Here is a 25,540-nt window from a genome sequence, read left to right as displayed (position 1 = left end):
CAATGCACAAAACGATACATTTTTAGACATAAGTTGTAACGGCCGCCGTTTTCTTTGGGAGTATTTATTACACGGCGTGCTGCGGGAAAACGCCTGTTCTAACGTTTGAGTCTAAGGTTGTTTTTTTTTTTTTTTAGCACCTGACGACTCTTTTTTTTTTTTTTTTTTTTTTTTTTTTTGCTTCTCATCTTTAAGCACTCTGCGTCTTTCACGTGATTCAGTTTATTTTGAAAAGTCTCAACAGGATCTTGAGCTTTAATGTGAAAGGTTTATGTGGAACAAGCGGACGCACGGTGGTTTTACCGTCGTTGTTGCTAATGACAACTTATAAAAACAAACGCTTGTCTGTCTGTAGTGTGGTTATATTAAATATATGAGAAAGAGAACTTTTTAAGAAATTAATATAGTCACTACAGTGACCATCAAAACAATGAAAAAATATTACCGTAAACAGTTTATTTTGCGACACCACGAAACAAACGATTGCGTAAAATGAAACGATAGACGTTTTTATATCGTCATCCGATATATATCGTTATATCGAACAACCCTAGTAGTCACGTTAGTGTAAATCATTACCACGGGAGTCAAACATCTGAGTGGGAAGAGTGATCCATAGCGCTGATGTTTTACAGGAAAGAGTCTCCTTGGAGCGGTCTTTTCTCCGGTGTCTCCTCAGCTTTCCCTACAATCTCTACTCGACTGCAGTTTTCTCTTCCTCCTTTCTAATTCCTTATTGTCAGGCAGCGTTTTTCCCTATTCTGTCCTGTTCCCCAGAAGGTGTATGTGTTTGTGTGTGTGTGTTGCTTTCTAATCACTGCAGGCCTGCTCCTGCTGGGGCCACTCAGTCTGTTCATAGAGCCGACAGCCACTTGCTGCATTTGCGCCAGATTTCATTTGGAACTCTGGACCACGCTCTCTTTGTTTTCCCTGTCAGTTAGAAAAAGCATCCGTCAGAGTGGTGTGGAAGCTCCCAGAGGGAGACAATTTATTCCTCTGTGGCTGGAAAATACAAAACTAGAGGTATCAGGGCCTTTTATATGTGATGACTAGGGACGAACCTGTATATTGTGTTGGTGTAGATGCCGTTCGCTTTTTTTAAACTTTTTTTTTTTTTCTCTCTATAGTTAAACTAGAAGAAGATTGGTTGGACACTAGGGAAGACATTAAGAAAATGCATAAAAGATTGTCTGAATTATTTAGCAGTTTATTTCAGTTACCATCATAATTGTATAAATGGAAAATGAATAAGCCGAAGATTGATATTGACCAGCTCCTATCAGCTACTCTGTTATCTGCGTAGGCACCGAGCAGATAACTTAAATACAACTACTGTTACTATGTCTGCGTTTATACCATAGATGATGTTACCTTGTAACCTCTGAAGATTTCTGATTGGTCTTCTCTCTGGGTTTATATTTGAAGGAATACTGTTGTAGTAAGCCAGTGAATGTCTCTTTTTTTAGTTTCTAACTAAGACAGAGCTGTGACTTCAGGCTCTATCTATCATTTATCCTTACACCCTAAGACCTGCTCTCTGTTTGGACGAAGCCAATGCAGTATTTATTAATAGAAATGTTAAGGTGTCTTTCTTTGGCTGCATCAGCAAAAAGCAAGGCCATTAGGTGTGCCACTGAGAGTGTGCACAGAGTATTGTAGTAGAGTGCCTGTGCAGGTATAGTCTGTTAAGTTGCATGTATTGTGAAGACTTAATCTTCTGGTGTCATTATATTATACTTTTAACTGCTGCGTGGGCTTTCCAAACAACTGCCCAGATTTAGTATTGATCACCTCCTCCCTGTCGTTCTGCCCAGTTATGTTTTTGTGACGACTTAATGTTTTCTGCTCACCTATGCAGAACTAAATATTGAACTGTTCTGTACAGCCTGCCTGTGCCCATGTGTCATTACGAGTGCAGTGATGCAGACAGCCCTGATATCAACTGAGTACTTGAGCAAGGATACAAAAAAAAAAAACCAAAACAGGGCAGGCTGGCAGGCTGTACATAGTGAATAGATGTTAAGATCATATTGGAGTCACTTGTCTTCAAAGGCAAGTCAGAAGTATTTGAACCTTCCAGAAAAGCAAGGACACAAGTCATTTCAATGTGTCTGTGCTTTGAAGTGGGTGTGGGTTAGCAGTTTTCCAGCTTGTAGTTCTCCTGCTTGGTCAGGTCTCTTCGGACATTTACGCATCAAATACCAAGTGTTGTGATGTAAAGCAAAGCTGGCACAAAATAGAGGTATTTCCTCACATCACACTGAGCTCTCCAGGCCTGAACTTGATTTGATTTATTTGTCTTTGGTTTCTAGAGGGAGAGCCGGGTTGGACTGAGAACAATAAAAATCTACCGGTAGTTTCATATTTCTACTGCAGTGTTCTTCACTGTGCTCCTGGTTCACTGCAGCATGTTCTCTCCCTGCAGTGCTAACAAATGCTTCATTACAGGTTCACAGGCCCAAGTTAGCTGCGCAGTCCCTTCGCCAACTAGCCTCACAGTATTGCGCTCATTCTTCTCATATTCACAGATGGTCTGAAAACCTGACTTGTGTTTGTAGTGAATAGTATCTCTGTGGGAGCTTTTGTAGCACTATGCTTTCATATTGGGGATAGACTACAAGTCAGCACAAAGGAACGGAAATGTTGAGCTGAGACATACAAAGTGCTGATTCATCTTCATGCTGTAAGTGATAAAAGCAGCCTGGCACTATATGTCTCATGCTGTACAATAGCAGGTAGTGGCAGGTACATAATTGACTTCAGATAATCCACAGCTAATTTATGTTCAGTTACAGCAGTGAAAGCATAATGATCAATCTTATTTTTGCTTTTTGTTGTTTTATTGTTACCTGTGTTTGACCAAAGTGTTTGCGTTGGCCAATGCCAGTGAAAAACAGTAATTGACTTTTGCTGGAAATAAAAACGAACACCATATATAGTATCAAAACTGAGGTTTGATAGAATTCAAGTCTTAAAGATTATAACTTGAGTGTAGAACGCCCTATATTAGACAGTTGCCTCTAAACTGTAATCTATTGAGGCCCAGTCACAACAGCTGATGATGGACATGGCTTAAAATTTAACCATAATATGTGGGAAATGTCTGCGTGGACAACATCTGCAGCTGTCCTAGAATTTAATGACTCCTGACAGGAGGGCTCTCAGTTGCTCTTTTAGCTTCTTTTAACTGGGGGGAGGAGGATTTGTATCAGAAGTTTGCTGTATAAATAGGCTATTTATGCAAATTGCCTTAGCTATTTTTCCCCCCTCCCAGTTGGCAGGCAGTGACCTGCACTGTTTCTGTAATCAAGGGCCCTCCACAGCTTAACCGAGAGGAGGCCATTTATTAAATCATAAACTGTCTCTCTGATGATGAGGGTAAAGATGATGCACTAGCATGGATTCACATCTTTAATATGGGTTTGACTTTCATCCTTTGATGCATGTCGTTGAAGAAGAAGAGGAAATTCCATCTGAATCCTCTTTGTAGCCTGCCGGAGAACAAGGTTAGGTTAGTTTTTCTCTCTCTCTCTGCCTGACTGATCTCCCATGTAGGATATCCCCGGCAGTTCTCGTCTGTTAGCCTGTCTCCCTCTTCCGCAGCCATCTGCTCGGTTCTGTGTATGTGTGTGTGTGTGTGTGTGTGTGTGTGTGTGTGTGTGTGTTTTCTGCAGCTGTCAACATACTAGACAGGACTATACTGTGCTTTCCAGGCCAGCAATGCCTGCCTGCTTGCCTTGCTCACGTAAGCCCCGTCTCAAGAGGGAGTTCACTTAGGCTGGGTGTAGGTGGATTTATGGATGGAAAGCATGAAGAACTGCCTTTTGTGACTCAATTTTGCATTTTGTTTGGAAAAGACCGGTGTATGAGGCCAGCTTAAGAGAGGCTATGTAGATGGATGTCTGTCACAAGAGGCACCATCTCTCATTTCAGTCTCAAGTCTCTAACCACAACCTCTCTCCATATTTTAGCATTAGCAGATTTTTGTAACCAGTGCTAAAATAAATATTTACCAGTTAAAATACATTTAACTCTTAATTGTTCTAAGCAGAAGAGGATGGATGATTGGAATACTTCATTTCTCTGGAAGTCATTTTGTTGGCCTCTTTTACATCATGTTTGGGCTGAACATAACATGGAAGCTTCTACGTCAAGTCTGAGCACTTAAGCACTGAGCAATAATAAAATTATTATCAAATCTGTCAATCCGTCAGTTTTCAGCAAAACATAGATTATGGCGGTAGTTCTGGTTCTACCCAGAGTGGTAGGAGGGACTCAAACGAGTAATCCACAACTTGTCAAAATAAAATAATTTTTAAACTGCATTGTTGTGTTATCTTAGTAAGGCCTCATAAATAACTACACATAAAAATGTGTAATTTATTTAGATTTTGTGTGTCTGAAGCAGAAAAATATTGGCTAATATCATCAAATATTGGTATCAGTGATAAAAACCCTGGTTTGGTCAGCCTGTATTTGAAACTAGCTGTGGGACTCAGTATAGTCAGTATAGGCCCCAAAATTATTGTAATACATCACAGTATTTGTTTAAAAAATAAATAATTAGTACTTTTGCCTTTTTTATGTATTTATTTGCTACAGTGTCTGTTTGTGTGCATTACCATTATCTTTCAACTGTAATATATGAATTCAGTTAATTACCTCTGTGATTAGCTTCCCATGCTGTTTGCTATTTGCCACTGAGAGTTTCTTCTTCACCATGGGTTGCTTAATTTAATTTGATCACCATCAGGGGTTATGAAATATTTCTTCATAATTTTATTTTGGGTTTTGTCAAAACGACAGGGAAATTTGTTTAAAAGGAAACATCCATACTGTCGCTGCAATGTATTTAATAAATATTGCACAAGGAAACCATAAGACATATTCCCGTATCAATAGTCTGTCCCACCACTGTTGTAAACATGTATTTGGAAAACGCATAACTATCGATGCTTCAGGCAGTGTTGAGATCACCTGAAACACTGCATCAGAAAAGCAAGGGGCTGCGTTGGTGTGGGTGTGTTGCTGCTTGCTACAGGGCACCACTGAAAAGATCAAATACAAACTAGGAAGTCTGTTTTGTTTGTTCATAATGCACATTGATTCCTTTGTTTCAAATGTACTTGGCATGAGCAGGAATTTTATCAGGAGCATATTAGAGTTTGAAGGTTGTAGAGAGGACTTGACAGCAATCGTAGTAAATACTTCCAGACTTCGTCATACCCACAGTTTCTTTGCTTGTCTAATCTCGCATGTTACAACAAGAGCCATCTGGGAAATGGGACAGTTTTTCTGCAATATCACCTCCTTTTTTTTTCTCTCCTTTAACACTCTTTCCTTGTCTGTAGTTTTAATCTGCAAAGTGCACCTTGGCCCATTAGTGCAGCAAATCCGAGCCCTCTAACTTGAGCCTGGATGAGTCTGTAGTGTACCGCATTGCTGCAGTCAGCAGCAGCATCCTCTCCAACTGCAGCTCTCTACAGGCATCTCTGAGAGACTGGTGCATTGCTCTACAATCTGCTACAGTCGCACAGTAAAAGTATTTTCTTAATGGGTTTAATATATAATAACCAACTACATAAAACTACAAGTCAAACCTCTGTTCCTTATTTCTGCTCCCATGTTTATTGAACAAAGCAAAGCATAGTAATTTCTGTTCCACTCTTCTATCACATCACTTCACAAATGTTTGTTTTGTGACGTAATGGAGCTTGCAATTGCTTTACATTAAAATTTGGAGGCTTAACCAGACAGTGGTATCCTGATCTAAACTAGAATAGCTACCAACTGTCTGAATAACTGTTACACAGCAGGTATGCATGAGTTCTGTGCTATTGTTATGATTGTTACTTTAATTGTGTCTGAGTGGATCAGATCACTGATGTCTTCAGCATGCATTATATCCTGTCCTCGGTGTTAAAGATTTGATTACTGCTGTAATTTCCTGTCTTCTCATATTGTAATTGACAATGATAACTGTGTTGCGATGTAGCATTTGTCATAGATTTAAAAAATCTGAAATGCTGCATTAAGTGTGATGCTTGCTTTAAAGGTTAACTGAATTACGAATGTTTTGCTCTTGTCTTAATGGGCATTTGCTATTTGTGCTTGTATACAGGTCAGACTCCTAGAATGGAGCGTTGCTTTCATTAATTTTTGATTGGGTTTGACTGGATTCATTGTTACAGTAAGAGTTATGGCCAGTAAGATATGAGTGCTTTGACGATGATGATGTTCCTACATGGAGCTATTGTTCTTTCCCTTTCTAACCATTAAAACAATCTGATTTCTGTTTATTATTTCATATAAACTCCAAACTACTCTCAAAGAATTCTGAGAATCACATAAGCTGTTTGCTGTAAAGGTTAGAGTGGAAAAACTGGAAAAACTCTTACTTCTCCACATAGTGCAACATATAATGTACAATAATATATTCTTAAATAATGTTTTTGTCCTAAGCTTGTCAAATATTGCAAAATATAAGACTGCAATAGCATCGGAGTGGCTTTTTACAAATGCTCTTTACCTTCAACCTTGCTGGAAAACTTAAATGTTGATAATCATCTTACATGCAACATGTATTTATTGGCTGTCAATCCGAGTCAATGGGGTTGTGTGCAAAACAATGTGTCCTCTGATCCACATCAGTGAGAGATGATGATCCCCAAGGACTTTGCTGTGCTGTTTAGTAAATCTACTGTCATGCGTTTTGCCCATCAGGGTCATGCCATCATCATCATCATCCGATAGCTGGAATGACCTGTGATCCACTGTGTCATGATTGAAATGAATGGGCAGGGAGCGTTAAACGCGTCCTTGTGAACATGGGACATGTATTCGCTGCCTGGGAAATTGATGGGAGGAGAAAGTCACCTTCACGTTAACATTACGATGTCCGTTACGAGCCATGAGTCACGTGAGTGCAGCCACTGCTGAAATAGGGTAACGTGAGGTTCTCCGCTCACAGCTCTGTCAGGGTGACATAGATGCTTCCTCCTCTATACCCCTCTTATGTCCACAGAAAACTGGGTTAACATCAGTGCCGCTCCTCTTCATCACAGACTATGATGTCAATGTGAAATACTTTCTTGTTTTTAACTTACGGTAATGGCTGTTAATTTCAATGTGTGTGTATACATAACAACCCACCCAGGCTTTGCCCAGCTCGCTTGTTACAGACCTCTTTACAGCAATAGCCTGCTTTTCCAACAGACATGTGAATTATTCATAGAATCAAGTTGCTCTAAGCAGTGAATCAGCTGTGGTTTGCTGTAGGGAACACTCAAATGTACAGTACGAAGCAGGTTGATGAACTAAGGAGTTAGTGTGTGTGCATCTCGTTTTCTCGGCCTTAGTTTTTACTGTATTTTATCAAAGGACTAGGAGCATTTAATTATCCTGCTGTATGAACTGGTCATTTCCTGATTGCTCAAGATCTCTGTTAGGATATTCACTTTGTATCACTGAGCTGGAGGAAAATAAAGAGGTTAAATTGGTCTGGTGGTTTATTCATTCAGCTCATGTCTACAGAATGAGGACGTGACTCCATCTAGTGGTGTAGTTGAGAACAAATCCTGTGAAAATTGGAGGTGTCAGGCTTACCCAGCTACTTTGGGCGATCGTGGCTCAAGAGTTGGGAGTTTGCCTTGTAATCGGAAGGTTGCCGGTTCAAGCCCCGGCTTGGACAGTCTCTGTCGTTGTGTCCTTGGGCAAGACACTTCACCCGTTGCCTACTGGTGGTGGTCAGAGGGTCCGGTGGCGCCAGTGTTCAGCAGCCTCGCCTCTGTCAGTGCGCCCCAGGGTGGCTGTGGCTACAATGTAGCTTGCCATCACCAATGTGTGTGTGTGAATGGGTGGATGACTGGATATGTAAAGCGCTTTGGGGTCCTTAGGGACTAGTAAAGCGCTATATAAATACAGGCCATTTACTTTTGTTAAGATTCTTGTTTTACTTAATACAGGATGTTTTCTAGGTTTGGGTTCAAAGTGTAAGCAAAAGTGGCACATTTACTTGGCATGGGATAGTTGGGGCAAATCGGATCTGGAGAGGTGTTTATTCGTGACTACGTTTTACCTCCGATACACCAACCAGCTTCAGCGCTCAACTGATGTACTAATTGGATCATTCAAGGTCATTATCCAGTTATACGTGCTGCTGCTGTTCTGGGAGGGCTTGTGTGCCTTTGTTTAATTAACCTGTTTCCTCCTGATTCTTTCAGGGGTGTGTGGTTTCAGATAAAATCTATTTGACCTCATACAGTCTTTTAATGTGGGTGGTCAAACAAGTGTAATAGGCTTCTGTAGCTGGAAATGTGGCAGTGAATGTGACATGTTGTGGATTATGTGTTTTATTTAGTGTACACAACCCAAGCATGCGGTTCTTATATTCAGCTATTCAGGGAAAAATAAAATGAACTGCAGTGTTGCAGTTACGGATGGTATTCTGTATAGTCCATCAGTTGTATGCCACAGCGCACATCATTTCCTTTTATCAATGTTGGCATGTTTCTCTGACACTGACAGGCAAAACAATCGCATCAAAATCACGGCAGTGATTCACATGGAACTCTTTTCTTTTCTGTTCTGTTTCTTAAATGTGTTCAGACACAGAGATAACAAAAGACTTGTACTGAGGCTGAAAAACTGTCTAGGCCATTTTTTTTTCCCATATAGATAATTGGTCTATAAGGGAGCTGATTAAGAATAAGGCCAGTTACTGGCATTACTATCGCTAAAAGAGTGCCAGTATTGTAGTTCATTTTCTGATTAGAAAACCTAAAGTTTTCTGAATTGTGTGCTTCAATTTAAACATGCAACGGATATCTGAAACATTTGAATTGCTGAGATGAAGTCTCAGTCTGATGTAATGGCTTTACAGTTAAATGAGGGTGGGATTTTATTTATTTATGTTTATTTGTTTTGTTTTTTTATTACTATTCTAATGTTGACAAAAAGCTTGTCAATAACCAGTGCACACGCTTGCTCTCTTTCAGAGGCACTGAGAAGTGATAGACCCTGTGGTCCCTGTGAAAGAACTCCACCCCCGGCAGGTTGGCCACATCCCCCTTCCCTCCTGCCTCCATGTATCCTGAATCTACCACAGACTCCCCCGCTCGCCTCTCCCTTCGACAGACTGGCTCACCGGGCATGATCTACAGGTAAGCTGATGGATGCGAACACAGACGGACAGATGCAAACACATTTTGTCACATGTAAGTTCATGTTTGTCAGTCAAATTAAGTGTATGAATTAGTATAGATATTAGACATGAAAGATTTACCTGTGGGCGTTTAATCATATTCCCTCAGACGGTATAAAAGACAAACTGTGACGTCACCTATTGGTTTGTAAAGCCTCAGGATGAGTGGTTTCACTCTTGCCATCTGGCTATTTTAAAATCAGGTGTGATGTAGGGGGTGGAGCTGAAAGTCAAGCTACTTGCTCATTTTCTTACAATTTGTTAATCGCAAGTTAGCTAAAGCTTGGGTAATTCTTCTTTCTGACACAAAGAATGAACAGTTTTACCAAAATGAACAGTGTTTCAGTTAGTATGAACCAAAATTAGTCACTTCTATAGGACTGGAAATCTTTTTGCAAACACAGATATCGCCTATGGTGGTTATTAGAAAAAATGCAGGTTTAAGGCACTTGCGCTTTCTTTAAAATCTGTAGCCTGTGTTATTGTTACCGAGAAAGTAAGTACACAAACTGTCCCCCATTTCACATGCATGTACACAGTTACCAGTATTTCCAGTTGTGGTCAGAAGTTTACATACACTCATCATGGACATGAATGAGTTTTAATGATTTCTTTGAACTGTTCTCTTCCGAAGGTGGAAGGAGTGTACAGCATACATTTTAAATTGACTTTAAAAGGCAAGAGTTAGGTGCATTTTGGATTTTAATTTAATCCACACAAGGTCAAAAGTATAACTACACCCCCACTAATGTTTGGTTATATGTCCCATAGGAGCCAAACACCTTTGGTAGCCTTCAGCAAGCTTCTAGCATATTTCTGGCTCGCTACGCTCAGCAAGCTCACATTAACCATCTGGAGTGACCTTCACAAAGCCCAGAGCTCAGTCCTATTGAAAATTTGTGGACTACAAATACTACTGCTGAGGTGGCTATAGTTCAGGTGGTAGAACAACTAATCAGAAGATTGGTGTTTCAATCCCTGTCTGCTCCAGTCTGCGTGCCAAAATATCCTTGGGCATGATAATAACTTATTAAGTTGCTCTCCGATGCATCCACAGATACCAAAAATTGTCCAGTCAAGGAGCAACTTGCTAAACAGTGGGGATGTATTCATGACCCTGTATGTGTACTTTTGACCCTGTGTGGATTAGAGAAAATCCAAAATATTTTCAGACTTGTGCACCCACTTCTTCTTCTTCTTCTTCTTTTTTCTTTTTAAGTCATTAAAGATGTAATGCTGAACAGTCTTTCCACCATGGTAAGAGAACAATTCAAAGAAATCATCAAAACCCCAAATTACCAAACATTCATGCCCAGCATGAGTGTATGTAAACCTTTTCTGACAACTGTATAATATGTGTGTGCATATATAACCTTTTACTGTTCTCTAAAAATGGCTTGTACACCTCTGCTAAAGTGAAATGGACACCTAATTTGTGCTATAGGGTACACACACACACACACACACACACACACACACACACACACACACACACACACACACACACACACACAGAATTAATATATATCTGTATCTTTTATCTTTTTTATATTGAAGTGATTTTAATCTAAAAATCTACATACTGCTAATGGAGAGATGCCAAACTGTCTTTCATTGGTCTTGTAACAGTGTAACAATAAAGATCTATTCTATTCTACTCTAATGGACTAAGTTGTGTGTTATCATGTACTATGGAACTTCACCAGCAAGTGGCGCCAAATACTCAAGCATTTCATTTGTTCATTTTCGTTAATCAGTTCTCTGTGTGAATTTAACATTGCATTCATTATGAACTGATAGGATGCAGGAGCTGTAATATTCTGCGATCTGCACAGCACAGAAGTTAAAGAGCACTTTTTGGATTCATGTAATGGAACAGTGGAAGTGGATGAGAGGAAATCTTTACCTACCATTTTTGTCTTTACTGAGTTTAACTGTGGTCTCTAACTAGCGCAGCTGTGCCTTTGAGCTTTTCACCTGTACTAGTTCACGTCCACAGTTTCACAATCATCAATAAGAGTCACTGCATAAGTATTGCATTTGACTAAATTAATGGCTTAAAATGGAGCAACAACTTCAGCTGCATTATTAGTGTTGCTTTATTTCTGATGATAGATGTAAAGTAATGCCATGGTTACACTGATGAAATATTGATAGCACATCTATATATTTTTTACTAAACGGTGTTTATTTTTCATCAGTACTTGTTTAATATGAACTTGCACAACAAAACAAAATGTACATGGTTTTTCAGTGTTATGTAGTCATGTAGATTAAGCAAACACATTCATTATGCATTCCTGCATAATGCTTCCATATAGCTCCCAACAAACAATGATTTATGATTTTAAACCTGGTGAAGGGTTACTGTGTAATTACTACTTTGGCCAAATAACTAAATTGTAATATATACTAATCAAAAATGGTAAATGGCCTGTATTTGTATAGCGCTTTACTTAGTCCCTATGGACCCCAAAGCGCTTTCAGGCATTCACCCATTCACACACTGGTGATGGCAAGCTACATTGTAGCCACAGCTGCCCTGGGGCGCACTGACAGAGGTGCCACCGGGCCCTCTGACCACCACCAGTAGGCAACGGGTGAAGTGTCTTGCCCAAGGGCACAACGGCCGAGACTGTCGGAGCCAGGGTTCGAACCGGCAACCTTCTGATTACAAGACGAACTGCTAACTCTTGAGCCACGATCGCCCCGCAGTAAAAAATGCTTCTAGTTCAGTTGTTTCATAAAACTATATTGTGTGTTAGGGGTTTTTTTTGGTTTGTTTTTCTTCCCCTGGTACTTGTTGGGAACAGTTTATTTCAAGGCGTAAGTCATGTTGCCTGGACTCAAAAGAAAATAAAGCATTAAGTATTGTATGTGTACATAGCTACAGTATGAATTTGTTATGATTGTTTTACGTTTTGTCCTCGAACTCGCATTAATAACGTCATCTCAATTTGAGTGTTATACATTATCTGTATACATATCCTCATTGAGCCAACATATAGAACAAACAATGTATTGGGAAAGCTCCTTATAATGCAGTATTTACTTTTGTTCCCTCTCTGGCTAACACTCAACACCATCTTAGTGTCTGCATCTAACTCTTTGCCACTGCTAACACTACTTTCCTTTCCTGCTTTTATTAACTAAAGCTTTCCTTTTTCCTCCTTTCCCTTGCTATCTTCAGCGCTCGTTATGGGAGCCCCAAACGACAGCTGCAGTTCTACAGGTACCTTTGTGTGTCTGACATTATTTTATTCTCTTATGTGTGCAGTGTAAATGGGGTTTTTTTTTCTTAGTTTACTATAATATTAACCTTGCTGCAGAGACTTGCTGTTCTGATATTTAAAACCATACATCCATCCTCTGCAGTAGATAACACTTATCATCTACTATTTAGCTGGCAGTGCACTATCCAGTTTAAACCTGATAGGGGTGGTGATGGATTTCTTTGCAAGGTTGCGCATAAAACCTTTGAATCGACAATACTGGTCTTTAGTCTTTTTTTTTCTTTTCCTTTCTTTTTTTTTTTTCTTCTCAGCAGTGACACCCACAGTCTCACTTCTCAAGCTTCAACATACAATTACAAAGTTTGTTTTACTGCCTTTTTTTTTTTTTTTACTTTGTGCACAACATAATTTTTCCATCCATACTCTTCAACCTCTTTTGGACCCTTGAGAGCTGAACATGATGCGCCTTAGTCTAAAAAACACATGCTATAGATGCAGAGATGATGGTATTTGGTACTCACTCCGACAGTAGTGAGGTTTTAGATGGTCAGTATTTAGGCTGCTTTACTGTAGGATCATATTTTATGGTCTCATATCAGGCCATATTCTGCTGATCCAGTTATAAAAACCCCTGACTATATGGATGTGCTTGTAATGAGCTCCCTATCGGATTTTTATCTTGGCGCCTTCTACATTTCTGTCCTTTTAAAGTGCAAATGGTCCCTCTAGCTGTTCCCCTGGCCTATGTGAGGGTATTGATTAAGCCCCCCATCTTCATTTGTCAATCACTCTGACAGCCAAACGGCCTTATGCTGGGAAAGAAAGTTTCATTCCTGTCAGTAATCTCAACATTGTAGCACACAAACTGCAGGACTGGGACCATGATGGCTAGTACAACTTCTACAGTGGTACAGATGTGCTCTGCAACCTTTATTGTTGGAACCCAGAATACCCACATTCATAAGGTCACTGAATGGTTTAATGGAAATAATGTGACTTTCATAGTCACAGTTAAGATCTCAACCCAGTTGAATACCTATTTGAGATTTTGGAACAATATCTAAGTCTTCACTGTTGTCATCAAAACATCAAATTAATTAATTGTCACGTTTCTGTAGTCATATAATAACAATTCTGCTACACACAATTGATGCTGTTGATTAATATAGCTGTTAAAAACTTCCTTGTATCCACTAGTGCATGACTGCTCTGTTTTAATGTGTCAAAATTTTCTTCATTTCAAGCACAGGTTCTACTTTGTGCATACTGTTTGCATCTACTATAAGACTTAGCCAGTCCAGAGCTGGACTATGATTATATACTGAACATGCTTTTTGTTAACGCAGCAAAACTGAAAAAGATCTGTCTTGTTTTAAAGCATTTGACAGTGTTTAGCGGACTGAGTTATTTCCTGGTAAAGGTAAAGATGGTTGACTGAAAGAGAAAATGTAAATGTTTAATTTAAGCATGCATTACAGACTTTCTAAGAATATGTGCTATTCAGATTTGTAACTGGAGTTCAATGATTTATTTATTTATTTGTTTGTTTATTTTTATGAATTTTTAGTGACCCTTTTAGTTTGATAAATGAAGTTGGATAATGTGTTACTTGTAAGATCCTTTCAAATGATACGTCATGTGCATATGGAAAATGACAACATACATCCCATCCCCGGGGGACTTCACGTTTAAAGAAACCAAACAGAGTTATACATTAATGCTAAAATAAAGAAAATATTGTGTAGTGTTCAGGAGTCCATGCTCTAGTAAAAACGATCTGTTCCTTATTAGTAGTACTTACTTATAGTATTACTTATAGTGCAGTAGTGATTGTATGAAAACTTCCATATACAGATATGAGCCCCCCCCCCTCGAAGTAAAACACTGCTTGGCTTCCAAAGTCGTCATCTTCAGTGGTGTCACTCATCTTATCTTTCGAGTCATTATGCCAAAGTAGCTCAGCAGGTAGATGGGTTCATAGTGGCTTTTTCAGAAAAATGTGTGACTACACAGTACAGAAAGAATGCATCCAGAGGCATTTGCATATTTTTCCAGCATATTGATGTGGATCACTTGTGTTTGCCACAATTGTGTGTGTTAAAATTGAACTTTAGACCTAAAATTTCATGTTCCCTTGTTCTTTGTAAGGCAGACACAGATATCATTGTTTAGTTCTGTGTTCAGGCGGTCATTATAGTCTAGCACCCTCTAATTTTGCCTTTGGACTCAGCACAAGGCTACTGAGATGTAGAGAGATGCTGCAAGGGTCCTTAACTGGTGTGGTTTTCATAAAGCCTTTGTTAGAGAGTACTTGAACATGCCCGGTGGTTTGTTCTTTTCTGTGCATACACATATAGTCTGTGTTTGCTTGACTGTGTGTGCGTGTGTGTGTGTTTATGTTTTGTGTGCGTGCAACACTCAGCCACTCATTACTGTCCAGCTCTTAGTATTCTTTCCTGTGGAACAACAATCAGAGGCTTTTAGTGCAAAAGCTTTGGTGAATAATTCAGGGCTGATATTATTTGCTGCGGTGAGCAGAAACAAGACGGGCCACTAAACGACATAAATGGATTTCTTCTATGAGATCTCACAGGGAGGGGAAGAGGAGAGGTGTTGGTTGCAGTGATAGACGAAGGTCCAAATGGTGAGGGGAGGGATGCACTCGCTTATTCACTAATTGGTTTAGACGTTTCCTAGTAAGACACTCCCAGTTTGGGTGGACCTGCTCCATCGCTGTCTGCAGTGTGTGTTTATAAGAGCAGACTGGCACTCCATAACCTCGCTCATGAGCCGACCTTCAAGAAATCGGGTGAGTTTGAGGAAAGATTTGCACTCATGATCACACGAGTGCGTGTGTGTTCTGTGTGTGTGTGAGGGGTTCGTGGACTGAAGAGTGTGTGGGTGTGTGGATGCATGCTGCCTAGCCTGAATTGTCTTCCTATATTTATGTCTTAGTAGTTTAAACCAGTAGTTTAAGGGAAGAGCCCGAGATATCATAATGGTGTCAACAATTTGACATTAAAAAAAAAAAAAAAACTATATCAAAATCTCACTTATTGTTGATTTTGAGTTTGTCGATGATTAGTTGGTTTTATTGAGTTTGTTGTATATGGTGTGAGATTATTGCTTAAAAAATTTTAATTTTAGAATGAGGGTTTGTTCTTTGCGCCAAAGTGTGTCCAGATGCAAGGAGGCTACTCTTCAAGTGTATTTGTCAGTGAAATGTGATTTTTTTAAATTTTTTTTAAATTTTTTTGGTGGGGGTAACAGAGAAAGTACAATGACTTAGACAGAATGTAGTTAAGGATACAGAAAAGATCCGTTTGTAGTGTTGTAGGTTTTATTTAGTGTTTATTTATTTGTCCTATTAAATGTCACTAAATTACTTTTTTTTTAGCCTTTTTTTTTAGCCTTTTTTTAAAAAAAATGTTTTTCAGCACCCATTTATTTACCACGTTGCTGTTTTGTGTATATCTAGTGTTGTTTCCTGCTTTCAGACCTATGTAGCAATAATGTTCATATAAAATTTCAGTCTGACAATGTGATACGTGGCTTTTACTGAGAAAAACTGCTTTGTGGTCATTGCTGACTGGTGCATTTGGCATTAAGTTACATTCTTGTAGTGATAGTGGACTTGATGCAGTGCTGCCCCCTGTTGATTAATTTCAGCATAATATTTTTCTTTAAGATCTGAATGATGCAGCAGTTGAATGGAGGATGAGGAAGGAGGACTGTGTATTTCCAAGGGGAGCAGAGTTGCCTTAAACTAATCTCAAGCACCTTCAATGAATCCCAGCTTTATATTAAGCATCTGTGGCATGTGTATATTCTGCAGTTGTTTCAAATTATTTTTACATTTTATTCCAGTCCTGATCTCCTGCTTACACCTATTTTCAGTGATGTGCTCAACTTTATTGTGGGCTACTCAGAAAGCTTGGCTCTCCTTAATAGTCTTGCAAGAAGTTGGAGAAGGAATGTGCCCCCTCCTGTTGCTTGGTGCATGTTTAAATGCTTCCTCTTTTGCAGAGAGCATGTGCCCTCTTGCGTCCTGCTCCTTAATCACCAGCAAGTCACCTGAATGCTCCCTGTGTAACCCTGCCATTGTAAACCTGTCAGGGGAGGGTGGTGCTGGCTATGTTGTGCGACTCTGATTACAGGATGCATGGCCGTGTGCTGCCCCAAGCAGGAGTTCTGTTTTTTTTATGGGAGCAGGTGCTATTTAAGGAGGTGGCTGTCCCCTGTCGGCCCTTGCCAGCTTTGTCCGTGTCACTACTTTATTCTTCTCTGCACGAGTTGCCTCAGCATCAGAAGGAGGAGGCGAAGGAGGGAGGGGTGGCATGTTTGCGGGAGGGTACACCGGTGTCCCCCGGGGGGTTCCCGGCAATCGCAAGTCCAGTTACTGTCCTCCTGAAAACCTGCAGATCACCAAACCGCCAGCGGCAGGCAGCGGTGTTCGGAAGAGCAGCAGCAGCGGCAGTGGCAAGATGCTGTCTATGTCATACAGCGAGAGCATCCGGAGCGGGATCAACCGCTACCACTCGGACCAAGGGCTGAATCAGCCACCGGTCAGGCCCACTGATCAGGCCGAGCTGCAGAGACTCCGGGAACAGAGGGTCGCCGCTCAGATTAAGAACATGGAAGACTTCCTGAAGATGAATGGCCTTGCCCTGGAGGAGTGTGTGTCCTATCAGACAGGCATGAAGTACAGGTAAGAGAGAAGCAGAGCTTGAGAGGGACTGAGATACTCACCAGACTGGGACAGTGGTGGGTGCTGAGAAGCTGCAGGTAAGAGCAGCTTTGCAGCTGGAATAGACAGATCAGGTGTGTGTCAGTGTGTGTGTGTGTGAACTTATAGCTGCTAGTGCTTCTGTCGAAGTTTTTTAAGTAGACAAATGAATTTCTGTCACCACAAACGTATATGTCTTTAGAAAGTGTTTATCTGCCGCTTCTTTGTTAGTAGCAGCACAGTGTTGCTGTGTCCTCTGGTCAGGCTGCATTCATGCAAAGGTACTGGGGCTCAGGTTTTATTTTAATAATCTAGGTCGGTGGCATATTTGCCCAACTGCATGGGAAGGACAGACTGCTCCGTAAGGAGTTACCTGCCCCCTTAAAATCTCACTCAGACTTCCTTTTCCTTTCCCTTGATCACATATATTTTGCCTTCTTCTTCTGTTAATCATTCCTGGTGACTGTGCAGAGAACTCTGCCTCACAAGCCAAACATGAATAAGTAACTACTTCAAGTGTGTTCAGAGTTACCTGGAGTTGCCAATTCTGCCCTTTTTAATATTTGATTTGACATTGTGTATTTGTTTTGGCTTGGGTAAAACGTATTAAATTGCAGGTTTAAATGTTTATAGAGTAATAATATTACCTTAGTCTGTTTCAATGTGAAGTGACAACTGCCTTATTGGCATGAGGACAATGCTGATTTCAAATTCAATTTAAAATTTCTATGATGTCCCTAATCTAAACAATTTAAACCTTCTGTGGTATATGAAAAATCCATCCTACATCACAAAAGCTTTAAATATTAATATATATGGTACCATGCAAAATATTATCAGATTATCAACAACACTGTATGCAGGCCTTGTAACACAAATGTTGATATTTGTCACTGTTGGTCCACAGACTGACAAAAGTAGAAGGCCATGACTTAAATTTTAGAAATATTTTTATTTTTTGTTTCTAAAGTGTAAGCTTACTTATTTAAGCACTTCTAAAAGCTGTAACAGGAAGACAAAAAAAAAAGAAAAATTTGGACCATTCGCTCCTTTTGTTCGTGCCGTCTGCAGAGTGACAGAAAACTATTTTCTGGACTGTTGGGCTGACAGCAGCCGGTTTAGCGGCTGTTGTGTTGGCTAATATGGCCTGTTAAGCTGATGATGTTATTGTCGCGGACACGGATAGGTTTCATCACACTCAGGCACGGCTGCTGTTGTTTTTGACTCTGACCAGTGACTATGCCTGGCTGCTGTTACCGTGCCTGGGGTGAGCAGGTTTTACTGTCGTCTTCAGGTAGCGTTGTATGTCACCATATCTGGCATGTTACCTTGCCTGTAGTTACCCCCGTGTTGTGTAAAAGTCAGTCACTGATCCATGACAGGCTTAGCTGCAGCTTTGCGAGGATGCATGTAGACAGGGAGTTTAGTCATGCAGACGGCGTGTGCAAGTCTTTGAGTATCAGGATTAAAGAACATCGGTACTGATTGTAAGTTGTAGCATTACTATATGAGTTGTTGTTGTTTTTATTATTTATATTGTGTGCAGTCCAGAAGTCTTGAAATATATCTGTGGGATTTATTTATTTGTGCTGTTGTATTGAATCAATATGAATGGTTAAACAGGATCTCAGTAGACAGAGGAAATCCTGCCAGAATACTGTGTTTCTTGTACTGTGATCTCCTGCAATTCCTGTAATTAGGAGTGTAATTGGGTCAGCAAGTACACACAACCTCTGACTCAAACTCATCATTATTTCAGGTGTGTGGCCAATAAGGCCTCTTCACGCAGTCGAATGCTAATGAAGGGTGGATTGTTTTTCATCACAAGACAAGGGTGGGGTTGTTGTTTTTCCCAGGTTTAAATAAATTTAACAAATATCTATGGTCTTAATCAATAGACTATTAATATGTTCAAATATCCTTACTAACAGTAATGAACTACTGTTCATCTTGATTATGGGGATTTCCTCAAAGTTGTCAATATTGTGCATTTCAACTTAAGGTAAAAGGTTACTCCATTTCCATTATGTTGCCCTTGAAACGTAATACTACCACTCAGCAGGCCCATTTGGACACCGGAAAACTTTCCCTAGCGTTCATGTCCTCGGACTGAGAGCCAGCCAGTGGGTAAAGGAGCCAGCTTGAGCTCAGTGAGGCGAGACAGGAAGCCTGTGTATACGGAGCTATATGGAGGTTCACTGGATGAGTATAGATTTCTGGAGTGACCTAATACTAATGGACATAGTATTGACATCCACTGGGGGGTTCATACCTGAGAGTAACTGTTTCTTGATGTACAGTAAACCTTTCTGATTTGATATGGAGGATCGTTTTTTTTTTTTCACCTTTTTTTTTTTTCACCTTTTTTTGTTGTGAATTACAACAGTTTGATTGAATCGGTTGGATAAAAATGCTGTGCTACATGTTATTTTATTAATGCCACATTGAACACTTGTTGGCCACCAGAGGGCAGACTGACATCAAAGCTGATAAAAGTGTATCACTGACACAGTAAGGTCAAGACCGTATTAAAAAGTAGACATAGGTAATGCAGGTAATGCTGTATCAGTCACTTCCCTCTGTATAGATTTGGCAGATTTAAAATTTCTTAGGTGAATGTTTGTCTGTAGTTTCTCTTAGGAAAACTGCTTATAAATGCCAAACTTCAGTCTCCCACTTATCTATTTTTTCTATCTACTACTGTGACCAGATAGACTAAAGCCACACTAAGTCAACCACTTCAGCATGCAATTCTAAAATGAAGGGGGGGAATCCAGCTTCACTAATGAGCAGTTTAAGTGTTTGGTTTAAAGATGATTTCTATGCAACTCTTTTAATTTGAGCGTTGCAGAAGTTTTTTGAAAGGGAAAAAAAACAAGAATTTTATTTTTGTGTATATCAAATTTCTCCCATCGTTGGAAAAAATTGAAAAGCAGATCTCGGTGTAGTCATTGCTGTCCACCTCAGTCATGTAAAAACACTCTTCTAGATGTTTTGTTAATAGCAACAGATACCCACTAGGTGGTGGAGATGTTCCACTTTCATAGTGAAGTTGAACAGTAGCACAGATGCCTCTCATTGCACTTGATGTTATAATTCAGTCACTGAGCACAGTGAGAGCATCACTCTTTGCACTCCTACACTGCTGAACATTATGTCCAGCTAATGTCTGTCTAAAAAAATGTTTAAGCATAGCTTGGTATTAAAACCAGAACAACAGATAACTAAAGCAATTTAAAAAGCCAGCCTATGATGAGGTATATCACAGTGCTGGCAGTAATGGTAATTTCTTTTCTTTTGCCTCAAAGCATTATAAACCATTTATTTTTGATATCCAAACATTTGTGTCTCATTCTTAACCCACACACTCACTTATTTTCCTCTCATGCGCATGCACAAACCTTTTTGGTGATGAAAAGGCAAATCTGCACAGAGGCAGTCTAAACGCTTATTTTTGTTCTCAATTTCAGGGCATTGCGGCATGTGTATCAGCCCGGGCATCTGTGACGTTTTTCTTCAGGCAATCCCCTACTCAAGTTCTAAATTTAGCTCGTATCCACAGCTGCAGCTGGAGGGAGATGAACAGGCTGAAGATTAACCTGTTCATCAACTGTTTTACCTCAAGCACGCTGCCTCACAGACTCAATTCTTTGATGAGGGTCATGCTACAGTCACAGGGATAGCAGCTGTTGTTTCGGTACTTGGAGTGATATGGATTTGGTTTCCAGTAGTGACCTCTCCAGTTCCTCTTTGAGCTATGCCCAGCTAGCCTAGTCTGACAGCTTGTCAAAATGTTCTAGTCAGAGATATAGCGTGGGCACAAGAAGTGAGAATGCCGGGGATTACACAATTGTCTTTTGCTTTGATTCATGTTATATTTTCATTTAATAGTCATTTATAGCAGCAAAACCCAGCTAAAGACCATAACTTGTGACATGTTAGTACATTATGTTTTTTTGAATATCTGGTATTGAAAGTTCTTCATTTAACAATACCATATTGCAACACAGTAAGGTCATCATATGGATTTTCAGCATTGCAGCTATCTAGTATGTAGGCTGTCGTAGATAATTACTCTTCTGTCTACTAATAACTGATTATCAGCTTTGTCAGTATAGATCCAACGCAGTAACCAGCTGGTATTCAAAGACTTTGAGTGATTTATGCCACAACATAATGAGCTACTTTTATAGAATTACGAGCAGAATAAAAAGTTACCTCTATCAATAAAGAGAACAGCTGTGACCCAGGATATTGACTGTGACCACGAATTGAAAGGTCAGTGGGTCGGTCCCCACATGTTCAGTCTGAATGTCAACACGTCCTCAAAATATTGAAGCCCCTGTTGTCATTTGTTTGCGGGTGTGTGGTGTGAGAATAGAAGATAGTCTTGAGTGAATGTGGCTCGCTGTTTAAAGCACCGTAGAATAGCTCTGTATAAAAGCTGTCAGTTTGAACTTTGATGTTTGTCAAGAGCAGTCTTAAATTAAGTAAGTGCAAGCCTTATCATTACCCTGTTGGACAATATTACTTTTATATAGCCTCTCTAGTTATTCACTATTTGTTAGAACGTGTTTTGAATTGTTATTACAAGCAGGATTATTTTGACTGATTCCTTTCTAGTTGAGTACTCTCTCATTCCTAATAACACCGCCCCGTTACTGTTACTGTTCTGCAAGTTAAATGGTAGGAACCGCCTGACATCTGTGGCCCTCCTCCATCATACTTATCTGGAAACCTTGCAAATGTGTTGCTTTTAATATTTAGTGATTATGCTTCTCCGTTCACATTGTTCTTTCTCCGCTATTTTGTGTCCTAACTATCTCAGCAAAAGTGTTTTTGCATTTGTGTTAAAGCTGCCAGGGATTAGTAAAAACCAAGTAGTGACAAGACATAGTCCTCATGGTTTTAGACACTTTAGGATGTAGTCATTTTGCATCCTTTTAAAAATTAAGAACAATATTTGGCACACAAATCCTAAACTGTTGAATTTCATATCTAAATAAAATGTTCTCATAGAACCACGACCATTTCTTCCTGGTAAATCTCTCACTCCAGGTCCATAGGCAGCTGGAATAATGATGGGTATAAGACTTAACATTTAGTGTTACACGCATATTTTTGTGTGCCTCTATGGTTTGGAAATGCTTAACCAAAAATGTTTTTCATTCAAAGGGTACCCTATCCTAGTAAAGACTGAAAGTTCACTGAAGCTTTTAGTACATTTCTGTGGTTTTGCGATTGCTGCAACTTTAATGCATGGGGACATTTTCTGTTACACACCTGACTGACTTTTCAGAAACGCAGCAAAACTGGGTCCTCATTTGCAGGTGTTGCGGTATTATAAAATGTAAATCTCAGCTTTGACAAAATTGTCAGCTTACTTTGTGTTTAATTAAACCTTCAGAGCACATTTCTTTGTGTTGCTTTATGCTAGGACACTTCCAGGCCTTTTCCACATATTTGTCATGGTTGTAGTAGCTAAAGGTATGTGACTATGCTTTGCTCTGTTGGTTTGTCTTTTGCTTTTTAGAACAGTTATTTAGTTTCTATATCCACTGCTGCCTTAGTCTACTTATTCAAGCCTATGGATTTGTAGTTTACCTCAGAATCTTGTAATTTTTCTTGTTTTCTGCTGATAATATTTAACATTTGTGTATATTGCGAGCTATCATGCACTATATTTTTAGTTTATTTTTATAGACTGAGCTCTCAGGCAGAGAAAGGTTTGGCCTGTCAGGATGCCAAGATTGGGGATTTACTAACAACTGTCTGATAATATTATACTGCTTTATGTTCTAGGGATACAGCCCATTCAGGGTCAGCAAATCAGCAGCCAAGAATAAAATACAAACCATCTGTTTCATAAGCTCAGTTTAACTCCTCAGCATTTGTGTGACAGGACCATCAAATGCTTAACTTTGAGTGGCATTTGCTCGAAAGCGATGGTCTTTGTTGGTCTTAAGATCTGTGGATTTTCAGAGATGTCACAGTGCTCGTAGATAACTTAAAATGGGTCTCCAGTCGCAGCCTGTTTTGCATTTTATATGTCAGTGGATTTTGTGATATAATTTCAATGCACGTGTTAAATACATAAAATTTGCCAGGCAATTTCATCAGTATAGCTGCCGTTTGGAAGCAGAATGCTAGGCTCGAGTAGTACTTCCTTCCATTGAAATGTGTGCAGTAGTGAATATTTCTGCCTAGCAACACTTGGCTATGTGAAGATTTCCTTAGGTATGACAAATGCACACAGGCAAGCGGGAAGATTTCCCATTGAACAGACCAGATTATTCTGCTTCCTCATCTCATCCCCTCTCTTGCCTTCTCTTTCCTACCAGATAGTGTGTAAATCAGCTATGTTTGGTTTAAGCACACCTTGTTACTCAAATTATGGGTTTGAAAGCCTCACATGGCTGTGAAATCGGTACTTGGTTTGTTTATTCCACAATATGCTCCAGAAACGTGTTATTTTGTTTTCTAGACAAGTATACAACCCATTATACACATGAGCATTGTACATGAGATGCTAAAGTTACCATGTGCCATATTTAAAATATAATAACGTGTTTTCCTGCAGAGCATTTTTTTAAATTTTAAATTTGAGCCACTATGACTATATTACATAAGAACAGGGATTTCCTGTCCTCTATTTTTTGATCGTCTTCTGCTCCGTTAGACGTGTCAGCGGGGACAGCTGAAATGACAACTCCTCCTGAGCCCAGCTGTCTGCGGGGAATCTGCCATGTTCACTGGAGAATTAAAAACTGCAGCACTCGTTGCTCGCAGATGTGACCATCGCTCTGCTGTTTCCCCAGGAAATCCCAGAATCGCCAAAGAGCTAGACCTAATTTTCTACATTTCTTTGTATTTCTGTGATGGCTATTCCAAATCTCCAGTACATCTTTGTCACAGTTGAGTTCATTCAGACCATGAAACGGTAGAGAAAGAAAACAAAGTCTTGATGCTAATATAACACATAAAGAAATTGGAATACTGCTGTTTAATTACATCCTCATCATAGTGACTCAATTAGAAATGTTCAGACACAGCCTCGGGATGCATTAAGCTGTTAGAAAAGCATCTGTCGATCAACACTGTCAATCTGTCTGACCTCACTTCTCTTTCCATTAACTCTGTTAAGCCCTTTTATACACACACACACACACACACACACACACACACACACACACACACACACACACACACACATCATCTTGGGGATGCTATGCTATACTTTTCACATGGTTACTCAAATCCTCACAAGTGTGTGGAGTTAAGTTACATATGATACAGGTGTGGCCATGAGCTGAGATCCCTGGTTAAGCTTTTGTAAATTAACAGTAAGATACTGAATGTGCATAGAAGAAGTCTGAGAAAGCATGAGATGAAACGCTTAAACTAGTTTTGACTTGATATTCTTAAGCTATATTCTGGGTAATCAGAATATAGCTGGATAACAACCCTGTTTAATTGTACGCTTAAAGGGAATCCTTATCTGTGTTGTAGTCCTTATAGATGACTACAAGAAGCCTTTGCTTGCTAAACTAGCTTGGACGGATTAGGTCTATAGACTTGCTAGTTTACGTACCGATCTTGACTCGGCGCAGACTGTCTGCCCCTGAAAGCGAATTAGTGAAAGACTCCGTGTAACACTCACGCCAGTGACAAATGTCAATTTTGGAGGTCCCTTTCCCCTTTCAGCCGCCAAGGGCATTCTTTGTATTTTGTGCTCAGTGTGTGGAATTGATTTGGAGAGCCAGTGCCTATTTTTAGAGATAAGACTGCGGTTGTGCCGAAGAATCAGTGCTCACAACCGTACCCAACAGTACTTCTGTGGTCAGAGAAATTTCTGATGCTCCGTTCATTAAAGAAGTTGTCTTAGTTGCAGTATGTGTGCTATAGTTTGGAAGAAAGCAGTTGCCTGAGCTCCTGTACGGCCAGAACAGACTCCTGAGGCTTCATTATGGCATAGCAACATCGATGGGCCTAAGCCTCTTTCTGACCAAGGCTGTTGAGTTGAGCAGAACATAGTCAATAGTTTTGATTGTGTGTGTGTGTGTGTGTGTGTGTGTGTGTGTGTGTGTGTGTGGTCTTTTTCCAAGTTTTAGTAATAAAGGACATAAGATTGTAAGAAGTGGAATACATTTTTATAGCCGTTTGTGTGTATTTGCAGCTGTTACATGGTAAATTTGAAACTGAATGTTGTTCTTCAATCTTTTGTTTTCTTTGTCGTCTCTCGCCTGAAAAAAGGTGCTGTTATTGGTTTTGGCGAATTTTAGTCGACTGCAGTCGTGATCAGGGAAGCACACATGTTCTGCTCTGAACATTCAGCTTATCTCTCCTCTTCCTCCCCCACACACACTGAATGAGGGCCGT

General features: G+C 39.8%; 1 protein-coding gene across 4 annotated transcripts in view; it reads left to right on the top strand.

Annotated features, from left to right (window-relative positions):
* kcnab2a (potassium voltage-gated channel subfamily A regulatory beta subunit 2a) overlaps window positions 1-25,540 on the top strand; it is a 108,380-nt gene that overhangs the window by 32,035 nt on the left and 50,805 nt on the right. For 2 of the 4 annotated variants that reach the window (XM_085274314.1, XM_085274315.1), the window contains exons 2-3: window positions 8,997-9,161; window positions 12,393-12,434. In XM_085274314.1, the coding sequence (XP_085130440.1) occupies window positions 9,085-9,161; window positions 12,393-12,434 (119 nt within the window). In that variant the 5' untranslated portion in view covers window positions 8,997-9,084. Of the gene's footprint in view, window positions 1-8,996; window positions 9,162-12,392; window positions 12,435-16,772; window positions 17,144-25,540 lie in introns of those variants that run through there. The other 2 variants (XM_085274316.1, XM_085274312.1) reach the window with 2 other exon arrangements.

The sequence above is a fragment of the Mchenga conophoros genome, linkage group LG5 (genome assembly GCF_057382185.1).
Source record: "Mchenga conophoros isolate Kocher_MC1m ecotype Shallow Benthic linkage group LG5, M_conophoros_male_GT1.1, whole genome shotgun sequence".
NCBI classification, from domain to species: domain Eukaryota; kingdom Metazoa; phylum Chordata; class Actinopteri; order Cichliformes; family Cichlidae; genus Mchenga; species Mchenga conophoros.
The sequence above is the reverse complement of the archived record's forward strand: the minus strand, read 5'-3'. Positions and strand labels throughout refer to the sequence as shown.